At 38.0% G+C, this 24,114-nt stretch overlaps 2 protein-coding genes and 1 long non-coding RNA gene across 4 annotated transcripts in view; 2 read left to right on the top strand and 1 right to left on the bottom strand.

The window, feature by feature from the left end:
* Positions 1-4,015: 4,015 nt before the first annotated feature.
* Positions 4,016-24,114, top strand: part of sppl3 (signal peptide peptidase 3) — a 41,374-nt gene continuing 21,275 nt past the window's right edge. The window contains exon 1 of the mRNA XM_085168544.1: positions 4,016-4,600. Within this exon, the coding sequence (XP_085024670.1) occupies positions 4,575-4,600 (26 nt within the window). The 5' untranslated portion in view covers positions 4,016-4,574. The remainder of the gene's footprint in view (positions 4,601-24,114) is intronic.
* On the top strand, positions 4,607-14,362 carry LOC146514385 (uncharacterized). Its single transcript, XR_014875365.1, has 2 exons — positions 4,607-8,642; positions 8,718-14,362. It is a non-coding gene; the product is annotated as an uncharacterized LOC146514385 (long non-coding RNA).
* The window catches only part of LOC146514383 (cytosolic purine 5'-nucleotidase-like), a 60,117-nt gene continuing 45,506 nt past the window's right edge, over positions 9,504-24,114 (bottom strand). For both annotated transcript variants that reach the window (XR_014875364.1, XM_085168541.1), the window contains one exon: positions 9,504-24,114. This exon is cut by the window's right edge and continues 36,192 nt beyond it. The gene's annotated coding sequence lies outside the window, so the exon portion shown is untranslated.

Below are 24,114 nucleotides of genomic sequence, written 5' to 3'. Positions count from 1 at the left end.
GCCATACTCTCTCAAGCATCTTGGCAGCTTCTTGTTGTAAGGTGTTAGGATTCAGCCACTTCACATCGTATGTTTATACCTAATATTCAAAATTTATTTTTTTTAAGTGTCGACATTGGCATAACCACAATCCTCAACTTCCTCATCACATAGGAAAAAATTCTGATAACAACAACTTAGCTTTCCAAGACACATTACTAAAAATGAACAAGCCACACACAGATTTGGTTTACTTCAAATAAATGCTGTTTAAGTCAAACTGAATGGTAGACAAATGAAAATATAGAAAAAAAAATATAGTCAAACATGAAAGTTGCTCACTTAGAAATGAACAAAAATCAAATCCCAATGGAAATTCTTAGGGATAAAGTCAAAGACAAGGAAATTTCAAGCTTTCGGTAGACAATATGTACATCTGCATGCGTGAATGTATTCAAATGAGGGGAACACTGTGTGTAGGGTAATTTCCAATAAACCAAGTTCAAAAAAGGGGAGTCTATGGCTGACGCGTGTTCCTGGTTTCCAAAAGAAATGCTTCCAGTTGCATTATTATTTGAAGACTGTTTATTTATTACAAACTGAAGATGTAACAATGAACTCCTTCCTAAATAAGCATGAAAATTCCAAAAAATAGCAGTTATCCAGAACTACCTGTGCACACGGTCAGAAAGCCGTGAGACTCCTAACCTCTCTGTCCATGCTCCTCCCCTTCCCTCTCACACAGGGTTTAATGCTACTATTGCACTTACATACTTAAAGTGAGAGGTACCCCCTTTTAGGTTCCAATCCCAAAACAGTGACTTAAAATTACTTTATGTAAACACATATACTTTCACATTTATTAATCCTGAAAAGATGACTTATGTAATGAATCTATGAATTATAAAACAAACATGAACTCAATTGTAAATAAAAATATAAAGCAGACGTCTGGCGCTTACACTGTGTTTGACCTTCAGAGTGTCAGTGAATATTTCCAGCAATTTGTATGAGAAGAGTAAGTGTGTATTTGTTAGGGTTTTAATGCCCAAGAAGTTTAGAAGATGAGAAACATTAACGTGAAACAAGGACCCACAAAGACAAAGAGGTCACTGCTGTTTCCCAGCAGGTCAGACAGGTAGTTTCATCCAAAATTGCTCCAGGAATCAGCTCATTTTCCTCTTTGTCTGCATGCCAGGAAAATTCAGACAAGTCTGTGAGCTCTCTGTAGCACTTATGGTTACAGTTTATGAGTACTTCTGCTGCTTTTTCTTTCCCTATCTCTCAGTCTGGTTAACCTTCCTCCTTTCCCATCGTCAAAATGGAAAGGGCTGTTCTGGAAAGATATTCTTCGCTGCGTGCTTGGCATTGTTGTCGCAACACTTCTGTCAGCAGTAAAATCATCAATGAAATTAATGTCAGTGTGCCAGTTTTATTGGCAGCTGTAGATGCTCACTCTGTTACTGAACCAACAACATGTCTGACAGATTGCTTTATGATCTGGGTCATGAGCCGTTCCCCTTTCTTTTCTTTCGTCAACCCATCATTCTCTTATATTAAATCTGGTGAATTACACGTTCATGTGTCTTGTTAGATAAGGTCAACACCTTGCTTATGTGCTTATTATTGTAATATAATGTAGTTTTGTTTCCATGCACTCATCTGAATATAGTTTGATCATCCAAAGTATAGCTATGGAAAATTCCTAGTGAATATCAGACCCCTGCCATGACCCTGCCTAATGCCAGGACTTTTCAGCACGACTGCTCGTGACAGTGTATCTAAAAAAAAAGATAATGTCAATGAGATATGTCAAATATATTGAGTCATTGCCTAATTCTTCTTTCATCCCCATCAAACCAACATTTCCACCGTAGCACAAGAAATCTGAGCAGATTACCATCAAATTTCCTGACCAGACCCATGATACCTAAAGAATACGCCAGTTCTATTTTGGACATCTGTCCTTTAAGACCCCATCTCATCAGTTTGTACATTTTGTGTGGCCTTTGATTGTCCTCCTGGGAACTGAGTCCTTAATGGTTTTGGTGACCCCCTCTGACCTTTCCTCTCTACGGAGCCCCGCAGGGGACATGGGAGAAAAAAAAATTAAGACGGACTTTTGCGAGATCTCGCAAAAGTCCGTCTTATTTTTTTTTTCTCCCATGTCCCCTGCGGGGCTCCGTACCTCTCTTACCACCGTCTGGCCAAAATATCCACTTGAGGACTTCAAAGTCTAAAGGGCAGATTGTCATTCAGTTTACTAATATATGCTATCCACAGGATAAAAGGTAAAATTTGCATTCTTTTGTGCACCTTTGCTCAAAAATGCATCTTTATCAGATTGGCGTATTGACTGTGAGAAACTCTTACAAAGCATTTGTGTCATTCTCAAAGCAACAAACCCTGGCTTTAATGATACATTGATCTTTTAGATGTGTTGTGTACTGATAAGGCTTCTTTAAAAGGACAAACAGTCTCTAGATGTGTCACTGCAATTGTGAGTGATGAGAAAAATAAACTGTTGCAAAACCTGGCTACAGGAGAAATCAGGTACAGAAACGAAATTCCAGAAATTCACAAAAATCTGCACAAAAAAAAAGAAATTCATACAATGACTGCAAATCACAAAAAAATAACAGCCACGGGTTAAAGAAAAAACCCAGTGTTCATCCTTTACACAAGACTTTGTGGCAGTCTGTACAATTATAAAGCCTGGACCAAAGTCAGAGACCGGCAGACAATGCCATCACTAGAGCCATACATTTAACAGGACTGATAATAATAATTTTGTGGTCTTTGGGTGCCACTTGGGCATTAGACCAGTTGGGTATTGCAGTGTTTTTGTTCCCATAAAATCTCCATTCCATATTCACAGAGGGAATCAATAATCTATTAGTGAGTGGGCTGTGGTATCACTACTAGGAAAGGACAATAGAAGGCAGCAATATGAAGTTACACAATGGCACCCGACATTTGCCGCTGCATGACTGACATAAAACATTTAGAAATTAAAGCTGAGCCAGTCTTAACTTTTCTTTCAGTGCTCCAGTGGTGCAGGCAAGCATCAACCAAACATATGCTTCCATTGTTTGCTTACTCACAGTGAATTTATACTTTTGTGTTAAGTCTGTGCTGTAGTTACATTGTAATTGCAAACCCTATGTGGTAACTGGACATTTACCTCCCTAGAAGTGTAACTACATGTTGCCATCGACACAGAAGCACAGATATAATTGCAGGAAATGGCGTTGGCCACAGAACTATAAATTAAGCTACGGATAAGTCCGCCCATGGATAACGTCACCGAGTGTTTGAGCAGAGATCTTGTAACTTGGTCAAGCCCAATACACGTTGACCTTTATTTCACCTGCAAAATTCCAATCTTCATATGGAGTTTATGTTTTTACCACTAAAAGGGGAACGACAGTGAATGCCCTACTATGGTTATTACATCGAGGAGCCAGAGGGGGCGACACAACAAATTGATGTATTTACGTAATCATCATCAATTAAAACATAAACATTGAGGAAAAAAAAACAAAGAACTAGGCCCAATATATTTTTATATAAATTTGACTTGATTATTTCAGTAAATATTGCTATGCTGCACACTCTTTTATTTATATTTTGATAAAGGGCATCTATGGGGTGATTCACATTTCCAGTCAACATATTGTCCTGACAACTTGTTAACCGCACGACATTTCTTTTATTGGCTTTTGGTCCCTTTTTAAAAAAAAAAAAAAAAAAAAAAAAAAAGATCACCAAAGGAGTCGCATTATGCAAAATAATATTTTTAAAAATCTTAAAACGAATTTTTTTTATAATTATACACACGTATTCAATTTAATTCGCTCTGAAAAAAACTTTTTTTATTTTTAATTTAATTTACATTTTTATTTTTTGTCATAATACTAAAGTAAATTGGTTAAATATTCATTCCCGTTTTTTCCGTATTTTGTATGTCACATAATTCAGCAATTAATTGCAACAACTCGTTGCCTTTCACAATCGCTGTGTATATGATAGGCTGCAGTGCTGCCGGGAGGGGAAACCATTACAAACGTTTTCGATGCATGAAAGCGTTTCTGTGCACGTCCTATTTGTAAACCTCTTCAGTAGGGCGATTTTGCGCGCTCCCGTGGACTCGCCATAGAAAACAAAGCTGAACGTCTTCCATAACAGCTAGAGGTGCAGACTTGAGGAATATCCGAATTTAGTCTGCATACAGCGAGCTGAATATGGATTTACTGTGGGTGTAGCATCGTTGGAGACCGAGCCTTCTCGGTTGGAGTGACAGCAGGACACTAGCGAAACCACCGAAAATAACAGCTGTGTCTTTTTTTTCTCGGGGTGCTTTGTCTAGTCCACCTAACGATAGCAAACCATCACTCTCGTTTTAACCGCAAGATATTCAGCTAGTTCTTACTAGCTGCTGCCGGGATGTATCACCATGTTGTCACCAAAAAGTAACCGCTAAGACGTCGAATTGTGAAAGAAACGCAAGAAAACATCTCCCGGGTCCCGACGGGTTGTCACTGGGACCTGAATCTGTGTTAGCCACAGTCGCGGAACCCACTGTTTTTGGCGATATGGCGGAGCAAGGCTACTCATCCTGGTGAGTGCGTACAGGCATTGCGCTACCGACTGGTAGCCGCTGTTGCTATTGCTAAACCAGATTGCAATAGGTCATTAAACCAACGATCTGTATTTCTGTCAGTATACAGAAACCTTTGTCTCTTCACATCGACACTTTCACATGCATTTATAAACGTCTTCAGAGCAAAAGGTCACTCATCCAGATATTTTTCCATCAGCTTGATATTTTTTTTTTTGCTAAACTGCTAACTTTGGCTAGCCGTAGCTAACGAGCAGCCCCAGCTGATGCCGTGCTAACATTGTCCAGCATCGGTTAAATCCAATGGTGGCTGTTGTAAGGAAATGCTAACGAGTTAGCTGCCCTGCTGATAGCTAAAGCACAATGGGGTGGTCATTTTGCGAATTTTCCTTCGCTTTTTGGAGTACGGCTGGCTTTGTTGGTAAACCCAGTTGTGCACAATAAACGCAGCATTTCATGACAGTGTTAAAAGGCTTAGTTTGTTGTCCGTGCCAACAAATTAGCGCTAGCTGGCATTCGTCGTCGACCTGCTGCTCACACAATAACAAAGGTTCGGCTGTAGCTAAGCTAGCATCGGTGTCATGTCACAAAAATGCATTTTTTCCATACAGTGACAAGCGATAGGCGGTCACAGATGGCACCATCAGGTCTCGAGGTATAGAAACGATATATAACTATAGTGTCATAGTAATTTTTGTGGTCGGCGAAAGTATAGATTACACGAAATCATTCAGAGATGATGTGATAAGTGAAATGCGTTGTCTCCGAAAACGACCTCTTTCTTATGGCCTAGTTAATCTATACTAGGTTATACTTGTCTGATCTATGAACTAAAGATTAAGTGTTTGTGTCATGTCTACTACAAGATTGTTTTGAGTCTGAGAAGGCCGAGCCAACAGGGTCTTCCCTAAGAGAGTGCATTCATTGAGTTGTACAAGTCGACTGTGTTTATTTCATAGACTAACCTTTATTTAATGTCACACTTTTTGTGAACCTTCTGCCTCTGAAAATCCCAGTATCCATGCTCTTTAAAAAAATCACAATTGAATATCTTTCATCAGTTTTGGATCAGTGAACAAAAGCCTTTCCCAGTACAGCGATATCTGTAAATGCAGATAAAACAAAGTTTTTCCCAACGTTTTTGCCAGCAGGGTGCCACTGTGTGCTTTTAGCTTCATAAGTGATCTATCAAACTGTTTGTGTGGTAAATGTGTTTTATAAAAAGTCCAAATCACTGTAAAATGTGAGGCCAAAGAAAGAAAATAGTTTGTATTTTTTTTTTATGCACAATTTTTATGACTACACCCAGTCCACAGGCTTTTACAATGAAACTTGATATTTGAAAGGGTTGTTGTCATTAATTTTGTGTGCAATGTGATTGGATCTCAGAATGCAAATTAGTGTCCAAAAAAACAAGCTTCATGATCCTGTTTGACTTGTCAACGGCTGTGATATATCAGAAGATAAGAGAAGCACTTGTGAGGATTAATTAACATAGTAAGCCTAATTTATGTGACACAGCAGCAATAAAACCCACTGCCGATCAAGGTGGATTTACACCTCGATGAGATCGGATCAAAGCGCAAAACTACCTCCAGATGTGGTTAAATCAGTGGATCGATTCGTAACACAGCAGATAATGTCCATTTATTCTTTTGCTTTAAATGGGGCTAACATTGAAATATGTCTTCACAATATTACAGCCCCATCATTTTTCTTTTTTTAATTAAATTTATAGGACTGAGATCATCTCTGCCTGGGAGGGGAGGAGGGTTAACTTTGTTTGATTATTTATTTATTTTTTTAAAAAGGTATGAATAGAAACATTCAGGCATGACTTGCCCCAAACAGCTGTTCTGACTTTGATACACAGTCTGCTGTAATGTGGGTGGATAACACTCCATCAACCTCACAGCCCAACGTCTTCATAGGGCTGATCTTTTTTTTTACTTCCACGTTTGATTATGAATTTTCATAATCAAATATATATATTTTTAAAAATTTATATTATATGATCAAATTAAGAATATTTTCCAGGTGCACTGTTATCTATACTGTTCTACAAACATAAAAAATGATTTGGGGTTATTTTATATGCACTCCTACACATGACCATTTTATATATGCTGATAATTAAGTTATAGTGAGGCAGATTAAATCAAGTATGAATTCAAAAGCTAATGATGATGATTTAATATGTTATTGGGAAAACAACCTGTAACAATCCTCTTGATCGGTAAGCTATCTGGGATTGCTCTGAACATATTTATTATCATCTGTCCCCAGGCCTTGCTTTAACAGTGTTAACGTATTGTTCATTCTCAACTTTTTAACACTTGTTGAAGGTAGCTTAGTACAAAGGGAATCTGAAAAACAGATAACCTCCATCCAAGAGAGTGAAAAAGAGGAATCGGAGACATTATACTGTTTGAAATTTATTCAGAACAGCAAAGATGGTTATGAAATGTTAACTGAGAGGGGGGGAAAGGCTTTTGGGAAAAATCTATACATAATTTCATTATCATTTAAAAAATTTCCTTTGTGAGTGTAGTTTGTCTCAATTGCCGCTTAAGTTGGAGTTCATTAGATACTTGCTTTAAACTAACTCCCCAAACAAGTGCTACAAAGATTTACCCAGATGGCTGCTCAGTGGCAAGACTTTCTTCTAGAAGGACTTTGGGAAAATTCAGCCACTTCAAAATTCTCTCTGGTCTAATTTGCATACATTAATCTATTTTTTTGAGAAAAAAGAGGAAGAAAAGAACCACACACACCGACAGAGGCAGTTTATAGAGGGGAAAAAAAGAAAACATACAGAAACACAATAGAAGCACTGATAAGAACATGCCAAGTGGACAAACCACGAAGCCATGTCGGCCAATCAGAACCACAGGCTCTGCGACGTCAAAAACTGCCAACCCTGCAAATGCCTTTTCTGAATTTCTTGACCCATGATTTCCAAAAGGCCAGTTTCAGTGACCTAAAACTGCGTGTGTGGCTAAAAGGCTAAAATCCATGGAGAAGGAAAATCTGTTTTGTTTTTTAAACACGTAGTGTCAACAAAGCCTTGTACATTTTGTGACTTAATGATTTTGTGTTAACCATGGCTAAAGAGCTGTTGATATAAGGATTCCTGCTTAGAGGTGTATTTATTGTAATATTTATGATTTAACTCAACCTCCTCAAAAGAAATTAGTCTAAATGGGGTTTGGATGCATAGTTGCTTGTGTTGACTTGCAAGCTCAGCAGAAAAACATTAGACCGTGACTATCTATTGTGCTTGAAATAGCTTAAATGTCACTGAGGAGCTTCAGAGATGAATAATGAGTAAATGTGGAATTATAGTTGAATCTCAAAGCTTGTGTGCTCGCACTAAATTTTCTTTTTGCTTTGCAGCCAACCTGAGATTTATTTTAATTACTACAGTGTGCACAGCCAACCATCAGGGCAGAATATCATAGTGTTTGTAGACATAAGCTGTTTTCAAACACAAATTTAGGACAGTTTTGGAACAATCTGGTTGAGATATTTTCTGCTTTTCTCACTTGTAGTGAGCAGCAGGAAATAAATTTGCAGTGTGCTGGAAATGTTAGATTTGCTGCAGTATTAGGTGCTCTGTTCAAACATCACACGGACCCATGAAGCTGACAGGTTTACCCCCCCCCCCAAAAAAAAAAAAACAAAAAAAAAACAAAAAAAAAACCATCCGATCCAATTGCGTGGGATATTTGCATTTTTCCCTGCACTTCTATCAGATTACATCTAGAGAAGTTAAGAGTACATGCATGAAAATGGCTTCATATTCTCTACATTTTCATTGGTGTTATCTAGTAAGTAAGTGATGTTTTCTCTTCATATCAGCATCATCAGGTTAATATAGTTTAATATTGCACTAGATCAATTTTAAGTCATCCTGTTACAGTAGAGTAAGTGATGCCACTTTTGTCCTCACCTCAGTACCCGTTTGTCAGAAAAGCAGCAGCTAGGCTAACCCCAGTGCAGCTACCTCGCACACTGAGCCACTGAATGCAATGTGTTCCTAGTAACTTTTAGAAGACACCAGAAAGCACTGCTGTTTTAAATCACATGCCTAAGTTTATTAATAGTGTTGACAAAGAGCAGATATTTGAAGACCGATCTCTCACCGCAATTTGTAGAGACATTTGTTAAATGTGCACTTAGTTTCTGTTGTGCGCAGCTAATTTTATATCAAGTGTATTGCTGTCTGGCGCAAACGACAGTGAGCCCCTTTCAACCTCACAACAACCAGCTGACCAATCTTTCTGAAGAGTCTTCATTTGTTGCCACTATCAACTCTTGCAATAGTAGCAATTTGCTTTAAAGTTAGATTACTAACCATTGGTAGTTGTTTTGTTCTAGTTTCTCTTCCTAGCTTTTAGTTGTGTAGCTGACAGTGCATGCAGTGTAAATGAGAAATTTTCAACCGTGACATTTTAAATCAAATTATGAAAGTCACACTTCCTGAAGTGAAAGCATAGAGCAGCAGAACTATTCAGTTGTGTTTTTGTTGTATGGCACTCTTTCTGACACACTGATGGGGCACTGCCCTATTTGTAATATACTGAAAACTTTATTTTCCCTAATATAACTGTTTAAGTCCTGCCACCACCAGAGAGACCGAGTAAAGATATAAAGCGTTGAAAGATTTGACATAACCCCTGCCTGCTGACCTGTGTAGGCTAGTGATGGCATTTACACCAGTTACAGTTATCAGTTCATCTGCACAGAAAACTGGGTTAAGTAGCACAATAGCAGAGAAGATGACGTTGTTGTATTTTATGGTAGAGCTGGAGCCTCACCTCTGACACACATTCACCGAGCTGTGAGCAAAGAGACAGCCCTTGGGCTAAGACCGTTAACTTTCTTTCACTCAACTTTCACTTTAAGTTGACAGCAACAGTGCTTGTTTTTATAATCACAATCAAGACCTATATTGGTAAAAAGCCATTAAGCTTATTATTTTAGTTTAAGCAGCCCAGTTGTGGGTGGGAAGAGTGGTAGCAAAAATATCCAAAGGGGGCAGTAAAACTGTATTGGCCTTTTTCTGTGTGTGTGTTTACGTATATCCTCTGGTATAATGTTTCCTTCTGTCAGCAGTACTATACTGCTGCTGAAATATGACTGCAAGAAGAGTACTTCATCTCATTCCTCTGGAAACTAACATTAAATAGTTTTGTGCCATCAGCAATTGAATTACTTGTAAATTCACATATTTTTGAGTAAAGTTGTTTTAAAAAAATAATACGGAGATAATAATAAGCTAAAAATTACAGATCGGATTAGATAAAGCAAAAGTACCCATGGCAACAGTGCCATCTTTGCCTCCAGTCAAATTCCTCACCTCGCTATTTGGCGAACACATGACCACTACACAATGCTCAGCAACACTTTATAGCTGAGCATTGTGGAATTTTGAGAGGACAGCAAAGTTGACATCAAAGTTGCCGTTTCAACAGAATTGTTAAACGGTTTCATAAATGTTAACATAGCCAGAGATCACATTAACAGTAGCCATTTCACTATTAGCAGTTAACCAATAGCCACAGTAGCCAACATCATTAAGCTAGGAACTAGCAGCTATGGCTAATAATAAAATATTAGGAGGATAACACAGTTATTTGTGTCCAGTGTCAAGTACTCAAAGGTAATAAGTGGCATTTTTTCTGTTAGAGCATTAAAGAAAACAAACTAATGATATAGTGATATATATATGACTGAGTATGATTATGTCTTAGGTTATTAGTTTTATTGTAAATATTCTGTATTTTTATATAAACTTGTTTTCAGAAAACATTTTAAACTAAAATCATCATTCAGTCCAGCAGGCATCATTGTGTTGAGACCCAATACATCTCTTTCTGAGAAGTCAAATCCAATGAAATGCAGAGTGGCAAGGGACTGATGTTTAGCTTCTTGGTAGTGTTTGGCTGTAACTACTCCAAGTTCCCAGTATGCATGCGTCTAATATGTTCTGAAGTTCATTGGTTGACTGCTATTTGTTTTTTCAGTGTAAGCTTGACCATTGGGGCATTCAAGAATACAGATTACTGATGTTGTGCTGTAGTTTAGTTTATGAATTGTTTGATAAGGAACATTTTACCAGTATGTGGATGGGTAAAATATATCTGAAATAGTGTTACACTGACTGCATTTACCAACATCTTAAGTTTCCTTTTAGGTGATGCCAAGTGTGATTAGGTTTGCTGGCCTGAAAACTGTGCAAGATTATTGCTTATTGTTTGAGCTCTTTGAAATGATAGGAGAGGAGGCATTTCAGTGATTCCACTCAGTGATTCCACTTAGTGACGGTTCAGCTTTTAAGATGTGCCAGTGTCCCTGGATTTCTGATGATAGTGGTTCAATTCAGTGATGAAAGTTATTCTTTCAGTTTTTTTTCTGTTAAGGTTTTAAGGCTTAAGCAGTTCATATCTTGAAGATACTAAAGCATGGAATTAGGCTCTGACGATTATGGAGGGATGGCACATTTCTTAATTAAATCGTGATTTCATCTCCTTTGTCATGCTTTTGAATTCTTCCAAGTCTGAGAATTTTCTCCAAAGGCATAAAAATTGCCCAGTAGGTATGTTTTCCTTGAGATGACTTGGATGGTGTTGCAGTGAAGAAGAGTGTTATGTTCAATAGGGTTCCTTTAAATTGAAATATGTAGGCTTCCATCTTGGTGTATAGACATGGGTAGATTACAATGAAAAAGTGTCTAAAAGGAAATACTTGAATTTACATGTCAGAAACATTTTGAGTTCTCCAAGAAAGTACCATCTCTCCATAATTGACATAGCCTACACCCAAGTCATATGTCATTTCTGTGTCAGTGTGACCTAAGGGTGGAGGATGTAAAGGATGATTCAGGTAACAAGTAGTTACCTGAATGCCAGCGTATCATCGGTAGTGCAGTGCTGTTTATGCATAACAGGCCTGTGCAGTCAAGTTAAACGGTGTGAGTCTCAGCAAGTTAGTTCACTTGAGGAATTTAACTAGCTAGCCACCATGCTAAAATTGAATCCATCTGTCTAATCTTTGAAACACTTTCAGTTAGTTAAAATACTTTTCTGTCAATTCAGATTGTTGATGTTAAAATATAATGCTATATATCTTGACGCATGCCCAATCATCCAGGTAAGTAAATCCCAAAAGGTTGATTCTGTTCATCTGGACGTTTCGTCACTTGGGTGGGTGACGAAACGTCCAGATGAACAGAATCAACCTTCTGGGATAATGCCATATAGTTTCAAGGTTATATTAATAGGTTATATTATATTTCAAGTACCCATGCCTTTCCTTTTTGTTACTGACAAATGAGAGTATAAAGGCTCAGGTTTTTTAGAGAAAAAAAAATTAATATGGGACAGGATTAGGAAGCTGAGGAAAAATGAAGACAAGATAGTGGCGCTCGTAATAATCATAAGATTTAAGTTAGGTTACTGCTCAGTTTAACAGGCAAAACTGAAACATCAGGCTCACTTACCACAGAGATACATTTGCGGTAGAGTTACGAGTGCCTGCGTGTTTTTAAAAATGTCAGTATGTCTGAAGTGTAGTTATAATTGTATAGCAAGATGGGGCACTATGATGATGTAACATGAATATTTTATTGCACATGTAATTAGTGTGTCCTTGTGTAGAGATGCCACAAGACCCAAGACTTGAGTGGAAAGCCAGTACACATAGTTAAGGACCTGATGGTACTTTTCTATTTTACTGTAATTAATATAATTGCAAGAACTATGAAGTTTACTCCAAAATAATACCATAATGCTGCAGCATGTAGGTGTAAAGGGATGTACAGCAGAATCTTTGTAATGAATTATTTGTTTAAACTAAGAAGTTTGGTGGGGTTTTTTTTTTTGTTTTTGCTTTTTGCTGGGGCTTTTTGTTCCTAAAATATTAGACTTTACATTGCATATCTGCTGATTGTCATATCCAATCAAATTTACAGCATATTTAAAAAATAGAACTTTTCTTTTAGTTGTGCCAATCTGACACATTTAATATTTGACAAAAAACAAAAGGAGAGAAAAGCAGAGATCAACTTGTGTGTGGATTTATGTCAACATATGTTCTCTCCTGCTTGTTCTATGAACCTGTAGAACAAGCTTTCTACCTGACACTTCAGGTTTGGCATGCTAACCTAAAGTCTTATAGCCCTTTTTCACTACTACCTGCTCAACTCAACCCTACTCTGTTTCGGCCATTTTCCATTACGATCAAGTACCACCTAATGTATATGGGGGTTATTGAAACTGACAAATGCAGACTTGACGTCACAGCTCCAGGGTCAGGGTGCCGGTGCTTTAAATGCTTGTACACTGCATGTCGTGGAAGGAAAGCTCAGTCTGCATTTAAAACACTTGCTGTTGCCAACTAGCAAGAGCAGCAATGTTTAAACATCTGGTCAACTAGATGTTTAAACATTGCTGCTTTTGCTAGTTCGCACCAGAAGTACTTGTCAGGTAAACAAGTGATTCTTATTTTATTGATATCCAAAATTACCCATTGGTTGTAATCTCTCATCTTCCGTCTAAGGGCATGCAGTGGTGCTTGCTCCCTCTTTGTGATGGAAAGTAGGCAGACAGCTGTGAGAACTAGTTTGTTTCTACAATGCTTTGAAAGATGAGTGGTTATACGTTAGATATTACAAGAGTTAACATAAACAAGACTGAAGCTGTGTGTAACCACATTCTGCACAGGCACATATGTAGATGCTGGCCAACAGGAAAGGTGGATAACTGCTGCTAGCAGTGCTAATGTAACACTTGGCAAACTGATCTAATACTGCATGTGTGTAGTGTTATACACAGCACAAAATCTTCAGCGATATTTAAAAGCACAATGTCATTATTAAATGTCATTAATGGAGTGTCAAATGCAATGATTGTATTTGCAATGTTTAAGCTCATCTTTTAGATGTTTGAAGCACTTTTCCTGCACCATTTTTTTAAAATAATCTTAATACAAACTTTTTTAAAATATTGTACATATGTACACTAATGTGATTATTTTAACCAGGAAGTCTATGAATACCTTAGTAAAAGTTAATAGAGTTAAAAAAATTAAAGAAGAAACTTTACACCTGGAAACCTGGTTTTTAAAGATATAAATACAAAATCCTGTTAAGACTTATCTACAGTACAAGTCGATGACGCTTAACCCTTTAAAACCGGTCGGAGCGGGTATGCTCCGTTTTGCGTAACTATTTTTAAATCCCTGTAGAACCGGAACCACGTAAGCTAGCACAATAATTTTTAAGTCATTTTTGAGTTCATGGTTTTCTGAATAGTTTCTGGGATGCTTAGAACTCAAATTGCACTGTTGGAAATAGTGTTTATTTGTATTATAATATTTATTTTCACTTCTCCAGCAGTATATAAAAATTGGTGCATCTCAAAAATAAAACTATGAAGACACTCAAAATAAATTTCCTGTTGTTAGAAACTATTTTGTGCAACTTTTTTGTATTTACAATTTTGAGGGACAAACCTCTTAAAACCCAAAAAGTATTATCATTTTTTTGTAATTTATTGCACTTTGTTGTAATATATGTAGTTATTATAGACTTAATACATACATATTATTAAAATTTGGGCTATAACGGTTATATTGATGTATAGCAACTTGAAATGCTCCCAAAAATGGCACTACTGCATGTAAAAATATAAAGATAACTCTGGCAGACTTGGTTCTATGGTAGGTCTTAAAGGGTTAAATGACTTTTGCACCTTTTTTTTTTTTTAATAATCCTGTTAAATCTTAAGGAGTTTTGAGGGCTTCTTCAGTAGATCTTACAGCTGTATAGACAGAGCTAATCCTGCTGAATTCTCTACTTAAGAGCACACATTGACCTGAGTTTGGCACACTACTAAGGCACCTGTTGGATGCGTCCTGAACAGAAGTACCACTAAGATAACCTCTCAGAGCTGAAAAGCTCAATTTGTTTTAATTTGGAGAGACAGGCACCTAATCAAGCTTAAATTTTAATGGTGGTCATCTGTGCTGATTAAATGAGCAAAATCGTTACATGTTGAGCTCAGCCTTAATAGGTATGTGCAACAGCTAGTATTATCCCTGATGTTTTAATACAAACTGATAGATGCTTGGTTAGTTGGTTATTCAACTTATCTTTTCATTAACATACGACATGCAGTTACAAAACTTTAAAACATGTCTTTTTGCAGGAGATTTTCTCTTTTTGTTAAAAAAAAAAGAAGATTAATTCAAGAATGTATTTTTGACCTCATTATTATTTTTGCTTACTAGTCACTGGACTCCAAAATTGTAATCTCATCAGTCGCGCATCCCTCCTAGATGCAATCTTTGTTATGTTAAGATGAACGATGGGCTGTGGGATTGTAACACCAGAGATAAAGCCTGACCAGAACCCCCTGGATCTGACGAGGATCCATTTCAATGCTAAATTCTCAAACAAACACAAAATGGAAAGATATCTCATTACAGTACCAATGCAGAGGAAATGTGTCCTTTTATATTGGGTGTAGTCCATTAATGTCCATAATTGATCATAAAGGTGAGACACTAAATGCTACCTAATAGGAAGTCAAACACCCAGTGCCTCGTTTAATGTAATTGATGGGAAAACTTGTTCGCAAGATTAATGTTAGTCCTGGAAGACTTGCCTTTTTTCTGTTTAATTTATGTGTCTGTGTGTGTGTATTAGACCAGACCTGAGTAAGATGTTCATTTTGCATGCTTGAATCTTTAACGCCTATACCTCACAGTAGCAAAAGTCTTTATTGTGGCCTGTTGACCTGGGCTTTAGTGGTCAGGTCTGCATGCAACTAGGACTGGGCGATATGACCCAAAATTCATATCTCGATATTCTTTAGCTGGATGGTGATATATTATATATATCTCGATATTTTTTTTTAAAGCCCTAAAGTAAGAACAAAAAGTGAGTTCTTAGTCAAAGCTGTGTCCCAGATCTCACACAGGCACTTTTATTAATATACATGAAAGAATTACTCAAAAATAAATTATCAGCATTTATTAAATAATAATTCTCCATAAATGAAATAAAACAATGTTTGTTTTGTGCATAACAAAAAGCTCACAATTGTGCAGTCAAAATGTAAACTAAAAGGCGCTGAGCATAATAACACAGATTTCGCAGCTGCTCTGTTCCCAAGTTCTACTATGTGACTGACAGCCTTGAGTTTGAAATCCTCTTTGTAACCATGTCTCTTAACAGGTGCCATTTGTGGTCCTTATAAACACACAATGCGGTGATATTACGTTGAAGCACAGTAGGTATTACTCCGCGAGGCTCCTGACTACGGTAGCCGTAATGCTCCAACAATCCATCAAGCGGTGCGGCTTCGTAGCTTACAGATTGCTGAGCGCCGTGTACCATATAAAAGCGGTTTGTGGTCAGTAAGCACAACCAGAATTCATACATAAGGCACACTGTCGATTTTTGAGAAAATGAAAGGGTTTTAGGCCGGGCAGCCCCCGTGCGTGGGGTTGCATGGTGTCAATGTGTTAGCCCGGTTGGCTCGTTAACGTTTTGACGCCGTCCAGCCGCATTGACGCATTAATGCAGTTATGGCGTTAACGTCATTTTAACAAGATTACCATTTTAGTGCTGGTAGCATTAATCTCCAAATGTTTTCTTTTTACCAACCAGCTCCTCTTTGATAGCTGCCATGTCCAACTTGTCGTTGCCTGCAGGTGAAGCGATGGGGGAGGGGGAGTTGTGTTCAGTGAAGGAGAGGCGAGGCAGAGTAACGTTGCGTAGAGACAAAAGTAGACGAAAGAGAGGCAAACTTGCGGCTCCTCAAGTATAATTCTAACTTAACATATACTATAGCCATATAAACGATATTGTCACATCTCATATCTCGTATAAAAATATATCAATATATTTAAAAAGTCGATATATTGCCCAGTCCTACATGCAACTGCTTTGATTAAGAATGGTATTGGAATTGTTATTGAAAACCTAGTCTGTCAGCGAACAAGGACGTCTTATGGCACTTCGGGCTACCGTCCAGGCCTCAACAGTCCGGGATTGTATTTTGTTTTTAAATGTTCCATTCATCTATCTCACCCATGTTCTACAGGCTTCTGTGCACAGAATTCAGACGAACCAGTTCGGTGCTAGAATATGAATTAGGTCTGTGGGAGATTAAACTAGCTGTCTGTCTGCTTGCTCTGTTGACAGTGGAGCAGTGACCTCATTGGTGTGTTGTAAAACAAAGTCAGCTTTCCCTTATCACTTTATGAATGCTCGAAACCAAACTGACCATGTTGTTTTAACCCGCACCTAGAGTCAAATATACCAGCCCCCATTGTAATGCTGTATGATGCAGCGCTGTCCTAGTGTCCCGTTTCCACAGTGAACTGTATGTTAGTGTTCCAGACTCAGAGACCCAGTAGAAGTTTCTGTTCCACTGAATAAATGAAAGCGACAAACAGTCTTGCTTTTTTTCACTTTTGCAGAGTAAGAACTAGAGCAGGGGGATATGACCCAAAATATTTATCACGATATACATTTGAAAAATTGTGATAACAATATAACTGACGATATAATTGACACTAGACAAAATACTTTACAACTCCACAACTTTATTAGTGCAAAAAATCAATCTATCAATGTATTTTCACTTAAACAAGCAGCTGTTTTTTGTGCATTAAAGTTATATAAAAATTTATCAGTGCAAATGCAAATTCCTTGCTGACTGTTTAACCAAAAGGGATTTCCAGTGGAAATTGGCCGACATATCCTCAGCATAACCATGTATAATATCCACAAAACTTAAAAATAGGTTATAGACACACAATACAGTAATATTATGTTGAAGCACAGTACGTATCACTCTGCGAGGCTCCTGCCTACGATAGCCGTAATGCTCTGCCAATCCATCAAGCGGTGCTAAAACATTTGACAGATTTTCAAGCGCTGTGTACCACATAAAATCGTTTCAAGGTCAGTAAACACAACCAGAATTCATACATAAGGCACACAGGATTATAAGGGGCACTGTCGATTTTCAGAAAAATCAAAGGATTGATTTTAAAAACACCAAAAAACACGGTACCAAAATAGTGCTTTGTTGTGTATCTGACGGACGAAAGCTAAACCAGTTCCACACCACTAAAGTTGCAGCATTTTTACAAACCAATTCTGGTTCATCCGTTTCATTCAACGATCCGCTTTCGCCCTTCTCATTCTCCTTCGCCGCCATGTTTTTTCCACCATGTGCGTATGTAAACAAAGGCACTGCGCATGCACGTTTTACCCATATTCTATCACGATATTTCATTTTCTTATCGTTGTTCAACATTATACCGGTATTACTGTGAACGGTATGATATGGCCCAGCCCTAGTAAGAACTGTGAAATCCTGTGTTAAAAGACACACCAGAATGAAAAATGACTTGAAGTGGCAAGCCTTCTTATGAGTTTCTTATAGTCACCAAACTGGGCACATAAACAGTGATGCCACCAAAGCGCTGTACGATTTATAGCACCACTCAGGGTGCAAGTAATCACTGCACCCAGTTTCTTTTAATCGGTGGGTGTCGCCACCCAGGTAAAACCTCCAAATCAGCACTGGTATAGGAGGAGAAGTTAAATCCAGAATAAACCCTGTATAATCTGGCGATCTCTGGGCTAAGCACTGAAGTATCATAAAAATGGCAGTAGAAATCAATACAATCGTGCACTTATCTTCAACTGGGCAGCAAATGGGCGTGGCCCTTGTGTGAGGTTATAAAATTTGAAAGGTGCACAACTGGGCAAGAGAACACCAAAGTGCAGCTTGTGCCAATGGAAGTGATGTCACTTCTGGCATCCGGTGCAACTCGCAAGGATGAGAACTGAGTATAAAGGGCCCATTATGCTAAATGTTCTATCAGTGTTTGGAGGAAAAATAACTATACAACTCAACTGCATGCCAGCAGAAAATAAATCTTTGTAATTGCACAGCCAAACTAAAAATGCATATATATATATATATATATATATATATATCTATATCATGATAGTGTGTGTGTGATAAGCTTTACATTCGGGTCAGTTCAGGCCTGTAAAATAAAGTCAGCATGGGTCAAAAACAGCAGTTCCTCTGCCACTAGAACCTTGTTCCAAAAGCAAGTCAGCTCTCATAGACTCCCATCTTAAAATGTCCATCTTTCCAGCAGGATCAATTTTACATCCCCCAGTTTTAATAGCTGACCTGTTTGAATTGTACAAAATCTAAATTCTGTTGGAGGTGTGGCAGCATAGTCTGACAGGTGGCTGCCGAGACATGTGGGTGTAGCCGGTAGATATTTCCTGGGCTGGACCTCAGCTAATTAATTTTGCTGAACTGGATCCTGGTTCGTGTACATGGTGTTGGAGTATTTCATCTGTGTTGACACAGTGTGTATTACGGTATATGTACCAATAACCATTTCAAAGAAACTGTTACTTATAACATTCAACCTATGGAGTTGCACTCAAACTTATCTTCTACTGGCTTTAATTTAAAAAAACAAAACAAAACAAAAAATATCCAGGGATTGTTTGATTTAATCAAAGCTGAGAGGCATTATTGTGCACACTACAGAGATAAAACATCCAAGATTGCATTTGTTCATTGTCGCTCTTGAAGTATAGCTCACGAAATTGGCTTCAGAAATGCAGATTTTCAGTTAGTTATGATTGCTATATATTATAATATAGCTTTCACATTTTGCTGGTGCTGACAACACAAACGGAAATGTAATGTGTATAATACAGGATGTTGCAAAGGAAATCATTTTGCATCCAATCAGTGTTGTTTCATAATAACCAAAGAGGATGTAACTGCTGGCATCAGGTGTCATAGCGTGAGAAACATTTGAAACACTACGAAGTGATACTATGTTATATTACTTTTAAATGTCGTACATATAGTCATACATATAGTTTCTGACACTGTGTGTTTGTATGTTTTCTCTTTTTTAGCACCTTATTTCTATCTCTTTTTCTACTTTGTAACAATTTGTATATTTTTATTTTATTTACTCTTTAGTAAACATTAAGTTCAACAGCACTTTTAAATACACTCTGCATTCCTCATCCATGACCAGAGTTTGACAGGAGACACACGGGGCAGGATTTGGGTCAAATTTGCACCTCGTACTAAGGCAGGCAAATTACAATACCAGCCTAGTTTTTGACTGCATAATAAGGTTGCATGTCAAGAATGTGCCGCATATTGATATGGGACGAAGATCAGTCAAAATAAAAGCCTGGGTAAACATTTGTTTGAAAACAGCTGCCACTGTTTAATGTGTAAACATCCAGATTAGATGCAGAACTCTAATCATGACTGATTAACAAACTGAAATGGATAGATGGATATCTGAAGTTTTAAAACCATGCTCATCCTTTATCAAAATAAGTGCAATGCATCTGTCATTGTGCATAACTATGATTCCTGCTGCTTTCAGGCTGAGTTGTGTGGATCATCTTTTTAATCGTGACTGAGCAGACGGCTGTTGCGTTGTTGTGCTCGATCTGTTCCTGGGATATTTAATAAAACTGAAAAACGTAAGTGCTATAGCACATGGGGATACATTCCACTCCAGAGGCATTATTTCAGCAAGATCTGCAGATGATCATAGCTGGCAATCCCAGACTATAGAACATTTTCTATACAATCTTTTATGTTACAGAGTATTCCAGGAACCAAATGCATGATTTATATTTTCTATCTGGAGTGTTGGCTTATGCATTTCAGTCCGATCAGGAATTGTTATACACACAATGAAATTTCAGATGTTGATGGATCTAATATAGGTGTAAAGCTAGTATTTAGTGCAAGCTCAGCTTTTATAAAACCTCAATGTGCCAGTCATTTGCTTTTAAACTACACCAATAAACATAACACCTAAAACCTGAACTTAACATTAGTACAGTTCTTTCTTTTCTTTTCTTTTCTTTTCTTTAATTCACACCCTCTTCTTTAGTATACAGTTTCCAGTGTGCTTTCAACTCTGTTCCATTTGCCTCATTGATTTTCATAATCGATAGCTTGCTTTTCCTCAGTTCTCATTTTAACATGCAGCAAAATTAGCAATTCTGATTCTGCTGTCGAATTGGTTTCATTCGCTGCTTTGGTGTGTGTGCATTATGAGATCCGGTCATCTCAGGGGAACATATGCTCATGGTTGTGCGGCACAACAGTATTGTGCGGCTTCAGTGGGATATAGGGTGGTCATAAATAATTTATTCAGATTCTTTTCCACTTCTGTTGCATGTTTGGTTATGTAGTGATAAACGGGGATTTTTTTTTGTTCGTTTTATTCTTATTCTTTAACAGGCCACTGTGATGTTTAACTGAACTCTGCTGACCCAGTTCCCTTTGTATGCACAATGCACAATGCTGTACCTTTGTATGGAATGGACATGCTGCCCAGTTAGTTTACACTTGCTGGTACAGTCTGCAGACTTCATTATTTTATTTCCAAGCATTAAACTTGCTCCACTCAGTTTATCATTTTTGTGGTTGCTGTTGGTGCCGCGCTACTTTGCTGGGACAAATGTGTCTCATGGTGATAAAATTGCCACAGCCAATTTTTCCATTGTCAGGTATAGAGTCTGAAAGGAGTCACACAAATTGCCATTTTCAGCTAGAGCCTGTTTTTGCTGTGTTTAGAGTATGATGATTTAAAAATAATGCTCCATGGAAAGAACAGCACAGCCATAATTTATTCGGACATCACCAATGGTTTGTATGTCTCTATGGGTGAATTGATTACAGAGTAGAATCCAGCAGGAAAACCACCTTTATTCTCAGAGAGAGGCTTATTTACACAATTCACCACAGTTTAGCAAATCTAAGGGCTGAACTTTCTTCCCCTGTAATATATCAGCTCTGAAGCTCATATTTCCTCTTCCATAATTGAACTTTGAGTAAATTTGACAGTAATCACATGCATCCTGACTCACTAAATAATCCTTGTCAACTCAGCATATTTTGTTTCAAAACTTTATTTGTTTTGCTGGTGTGATAGTTTTTTGGTTTTTTTTTTTTTTCTTTTTGGTAATGCTTGTATTTTAGTGAATATTTTCTTCTCCTTTAGCTAAAAAAGGAGAGGCTAGGAAGCCTCACAAAAGCTAAAATCACTTTTAAACAATTTCTCTTTTGGTACGAGTTGTCAGATCACATCAAGTGAGAATTCAACTTGTGCAACAAGCAAAAGTATATTAAAAAAACTGAAGAGTGGGCAAATCCTGAGTTAAACTTTTCTAAACTTCAAGGCAAGCAAAGCTGGCACTAATGAAAGTACGGGATAGCGTTGATTGACATAAGAGTGAGTGGTGCATTTAGAGCAGGGGTTGGCAACCGTGTGGCACGCCAAGGGTTAACTGATGGCACGACCATAGCTGGATTGGCCATAGGGCATACCGGGCATTTGTGCGATGGGCCGATTGTGATCTTTCGTTTTTACGGGCCGATGGTTCTTTTTTTGTTTGTTTGTTTTTGTAACGATATAAACAATGTAAGGTGGTGGATTGGCCAGATGATGGCCAATGTGTAAAAATAAGTTCGTTGTTTGGTGCTGGCTATGGTGGAGCTCACAGAGGCCAGCGGGTGGATGAGAGAGGGAGGCAGGAGGAGGGAGAGACCAGAGGCAGCCGCCGGTCCGAGTGTCAGGTGACCTGAACTTCAGGTACGAAGTTATGACCTGCAGTCTATCTGGCTCAGATATAAACCAAGTTCAGGTGTAGTGTATTTTTGTTGTGCTGACTTTTTACAGTCAGCTACAATAACTCGTACTGCGTACTAGCTAGCATGACGAAGTTTCTATACAGCTGTGTGGGTGCTATGATGTTACTGATAGTGAACTTCATTTTATTCATAAGGTTTGTTAGCAGAGTTGCCAACAGTCCCGTAAAAAACGGGATCATCTCGTATTCAGAGAAATTATTACGCGTTTCGTATTGAGCTGAAAAGGAACAGTTTGTCCTGTACTTCAGCTAGGATGAAAAAAAAGACACAAAGCTTGAGTTTTTCTGTCTTTACGCTGTCAGCTGCATCTTCTTCGCTCATTCGCTCCCCTCCCTCTCCTGTTGCTACTTCAATCATGAAACTGATCAATGATCAGCTGATCGGCTTTTCTCTCTTGTTTGTTTATCGGTCACTTTGCGCCAAAAAGAGGAAACCAGCAGATGTCGTGCTAAACAACAGCAGCACATTTAAGCTTGATCAGCTGTTGTTAGAATTTATTTAATATTAATTTCTAGTGTCAGCTGATGTTTGCTGGAGCCACAGCTGTAAAAGCTGCTGGTCATGATATCGGTTTGGTTATCTGGTGAGAGGGAAACATGAAGATGAAACCAGGAGATGTCCTTACTGAATCATCAGAGCTGAACAGGTGATGGACAAACAGGTTTACCTTTTAGGTGACATGAATGAGTTGAAGGGAAGTTATGAACTGTTTCTGAGAGACAAATAACACCAGGATCCTTTTTTTATGTAGCTGACAGCTGGTAACTGTGGAGGGGCGGGTCTAGCAAAGTTTTGCCAGGGGGGCCAGGTAGAGCATTAACAGGGAAAGGGTGGCACAAAGAAATACTTTTCTTTCTTATTCTCATTTAAAATGTCTGGCTTTTATTAAATAATTATCTGAATCTTACAACCAAAGTTTTTATTTGATGTAAAATGTATAGAGATCATACATATACCAACAGGACAGTGTACATCACTGTCACAACAGCATTCGTTTTCATTCAAAGGCTTTATGGCTTTTCCTATAATACCTGGTGGGCCGGTCTCTAGTCAAAATGCCCGGGCCGATTTTTTTTGTCCTAGTCCAGCCCTGGGCACGACACGCTAGGGCTGCTCAATTATGGCAAAAATGATAATCACGATTATTTTCACTGAAATTGAGATCTCGATTATTTGACTATATTTATTTAACAATAACAATGTATTGAATAATGACTTTAAAGATTGTCAAAAAATAATATAAAATAGTGTGCAAATACTGATAACAGTGCAAATGTTTGCAATATAAAAAATAAATGAAAAATGTAAACATCTATGTTTAGGGAACTTTGCAGTGTTGCTCTGTGGTGCAGCTACGACACTGTAGCAAAGTTTACACACTATGTCTACTTGATCCACGTCTGACTCCGCGAACCCATAATGTTTCCACACCACTGAAGTTTTTTTTACCTCTCTTTTCAACCAACGGCAGTCACTCTCCTCTCCAAATAACTTCTGCTTAGCTTTCCGAGCTTCCCTCGGGTCCTCTCAATTGTTGTGACACGTGTTCGAAATGCAGAGAGGTGCGCTCGATTTGCCACACAGAGCAGCGCGAGAGTAAAGCACGAGGGAGGGGCTAATAATCGGCTCAGTCGTTTTTAATGTTCGTTGAAAGCCCAGATCGTAATCGAGATTAAAATTCGATTAATTGAGCAGCCCTGGACACGACACGCAGTGAATTAATCTGAGAAGGTGCATTAAAAAATAAACGGCTGGGCC

The sequence above is a fragment of the Neolamprologus multifasciatus genome, chromosome 7 (assembly GCF_963576455.1).
Source record: "Neolamprologus multifasciatus chromosome 7, fNeoMul1.2, whole genome shotgun sequence".
Classification (NCBI taxonomy): Eukaryota; Metazoa; Chordata; class Actinopteri; order Cichliformes; family Cichlidae; genus Neolamprologus; species Neolamprologus multifasciatus.
This window is presented reverse-complemented; position numbering and strand designations above follow the sequence as displayed.